General features: G+C 40.6%; 1 protein-coding gene across 2 annotated transcripts in view; it reads right to left on the bottom strand.

The window, feature by feature from the left end:
* The window catches only part of phactr1 (phosphatase and actin regulator 1), a 27836-nt gene extending 25060 nt beyond the window's left edge, over positions 1-2776 (bottom strand). For both annotated transcript variants that reach the window (XM_042746786.1, XM_042746787.1), the window contains exon 1: positions 2128-2776. In XM_042746786.1, coding sequence (XP_042602720.1) covers positions 2128-2242 — 115 coding nt within the window. In that variant the 5' untranslated portion in view covers positions 2243-2776. The remainder of the gene's footprint in view (positions 1-2127) is intronic.
* Positions 2777-3159: the final 383 nt, after the last annotated feature.

The following is a 3159-nucleotide window of genomic DNA, read 5'->3' as shown; positions in this document are numbered from 1 at the left end:
TTAATTGAAGCTCTGAACATTTGGGGAGCATCAGCACTGATCTGCCCTGAAAACACTAATGAGATGGAACAGCTTCCAGCGGCTCTAACACACACACACACACACACACACACACACACACACACACACACACACACACACACACACACACACACACACACACTTTACACTTAATAGACTGTGACAGGAAAACCAGCCTGAGGGTCACAGTGTTGTCCATCGTGCTGTGGATTACTTGTGGATTATTGTGATGTTTTTATCAGCTGTTTGGACTCTCATTCTGACGGCACCCATTCACTCCAGAGCATCCATTGCTGAGACACTGATGCAGTGCTACATTTCTACAAATCAGATGAAGAAACAAACTCATCTAGAAACAAACTGAACTGCAGGATTTGAGATCTAATGCATGAGTCATACAGACGAGTAATAGAGCTCAAATAGAGTAGAAATCACCTCCTACTTTCACTGCATGGAAAATAAATCTCATGCATCCTGCCTAAACATCTCCTTTAGCGAATTAAGACACCCATACAGGCTTGGATTGAGATGATGGTGACAGAACTGAAGATCTGAAATATAACGCGGCTCATAAACAGATCCAGCAGATGAACTAATGAGGTCACGTCTTGAGATCCTCAACCTCCTTAAGATGAGCGCATTGAACCGCGTGACTCACCGCATCGACAGTGTGTGTGTGTGTGTGTGTGTGTGTGTGTGTGTGTGTGTGTTTCCCCTACACAAACCAACATCTGCATCTCCAAAACACACCTCTGGAGCACTTATACAAACCTGGTACCATGATCATTTTTAAAGTACTTTGGAGTACCAAGTAAGTACTATAGTATATGGGCATGTAATCATCCAGAGCCGTGGTAATACCATGTTTGATACTTTATCAAAGCGCATTTACCATGGTATTCTTTGAGTACGGAAACATTTGGCCATGTTTATATGTTAATCACTGTTCCATGGTAATACCATAGTATTCCCACTAGTACTTTAAGTTAAATATTGCCGTATATAGACATGTTAATCATCCAGTCTCATGCAATACCACGTTTTTGGACATTTACCATGGTAATACTGGGGTTCTTCGAAAGTACCTTGGAATAAATACTGTAAATTGCATGTTAGGTCACCATGGATGGTATTTTTGAAGTAGCTTGGCGTGCTATGTAATATAATGGCACATGTACATTCATTACCGTAATAAAGTACATATACCATGTTATTCCTTTAGTACTTTTCTGGACACTGTACCATGGTATTCTTCAGTGTACCTTGAAATACCATGTAAATTTTACCATGGATATGGTAATCATCCAGTACCATGGTATTACCATGTTTTTAGACATTTCTAAGTAACTTGGAGAAAATACGGTAAATAACATGGTATATGTCTTTGCACCGTGGTATTTTTGAAGTAGCTTGGAGTTCTATCTAAATATAATGTCACATGTACATTTGTTACCATATTAAAATGCATATACCATTGTAATCTTTACGTACTGTGATATTTGGTCATGTCTAGTCATTCAGTTCCATAGTATTTCTTTTTAGCACATTTTACCATGGTATTCTTCAAAATACCATGTAAATAGAACCATATGGATATGATAATCCTCCAGTACCATGGTATTACCAAGTTTTTGGACATTTACCATAGCAATACTGGAACTCTTTGAAGTAGCTTGGAGTAAATACTCTAAATAATATGGTGCATGTTAATTCACCATGGTATTTTTTTTAAGTAGCTTGGAGTGCTTTGTAAATATAATGGCACATGTGTATTTGGTACTTTAAAGTGCATATACCATGGTATTCTGAGTCATGGTATTCACTAAATATATAATGCACCATTTTTTATTCTTTCCATATGTAGCATGGTATTTTTGCATATGATGCAGCTAATCATTTAGTACCATATCACAATGCATATACCAAGTACTGTCTTGTCTATGTGTTAGTCACTCAATATTAATATTTTAGACACTGATATTATAAAGCACGTGTTTTAGAGATTTGGTACTAGTGTAATGTCACGGTATTCCTTGCTGCAACCCTCCGATGATCATTCAGTACCATGGTATATATGACAGTACAGCAGTGAACGCACACACTCACCTGTCTGTAGTGTGTAGGACAGCCTGGTTTCGTTCAGGTACGGTGTGTCGCTCTTGGATCGAGCTCTTCTGATGGGCCGCCGGTCCCCATCCTCCTGCTCCGCCGCCGCCGCCATCAGAGCCGCGGGACCTCCGGTGCAGCCCCCGTTAACGGCAAGGCACAGTCACGGTATAGACAGACGCGGAAGAGGGGGAGGGATGGAGACTCCTCCTCACTCCGTTAACCGATCAACCGACACGACACACGCGAGGTAGTAGCGCGCAGACCGTAAACCGCATCCCTCCCTGATGCAGCAGCAGCGCACGGATGAACGGAAACATCCAGAGCGCGTGGAATCCTACCACCGTTACTAACCGGGATGACGTGTTCGGCACCGATGCGGCGGAGAGCGAACCTCACGCGTTACACACGGCGGATCGCATGACACTCGCATGTAGATGCAGTCACCGGGTAAAAACGGCACCGATGATCGTGCAGCTGTGACATCATCACCGGCGCTGAACATTGATCCGGGGCACCTGTCTACGGTTCCGAGCTGACTCACGCTGAACCGTACAATAGCTGACTCAAATTCACATGGTTTACCACCGCAAACCGGAATACACATACAGAAATGTCAAAAACTGGGGAAAAGAAGAGCAAACTAAAATGCAAGCTGAAATTAACAAATCCTATATGAAGAGTTTATTTGCAAAAACTCAGTTTTTTATTGTTATCATCTTTTTTTATCGTGTTATATTGTGTTAGTTGTATTTTTTTTTTTTTTTTTAGTTATTTTTGCTTAATCAAAATAACCCAGCCTTGGTTTGAATGAGATTAATTGGAATGCACAATAAAAAACATGATTTTTGAAAATCTGTTTTTGCATGAACACTTCATCTACACACACACACACATTATATTTCCGAAAGTATTGGGACACCCCCTTTTAATGAGCAGGTTTGACTACTTTAGTAATTTCCATGAGTACAAATCTTTGTGTTTAAGCATATAATGATATTCTAGGAATGTTTTTGTCTTAAGGTCTGCATT

The sequence above is a fragment of the Cyprinus carpio genome, chromosome B20 (genome assembly GCF_018340385.1).
Source record: "Cyprinus carpio isolate SPL01 chromosome B20, ASM1834038v1, whole genome shotgun sequence".
NCBI lineage: Eukaryota > Metazoa > Chordata > Actinopteri > Cypriniformes > Cyprinidae > Cyprinus > Cyprinus carpio.
This window is presented reverse-complemented; position numbering and strand designations above follow the sequence as displayed.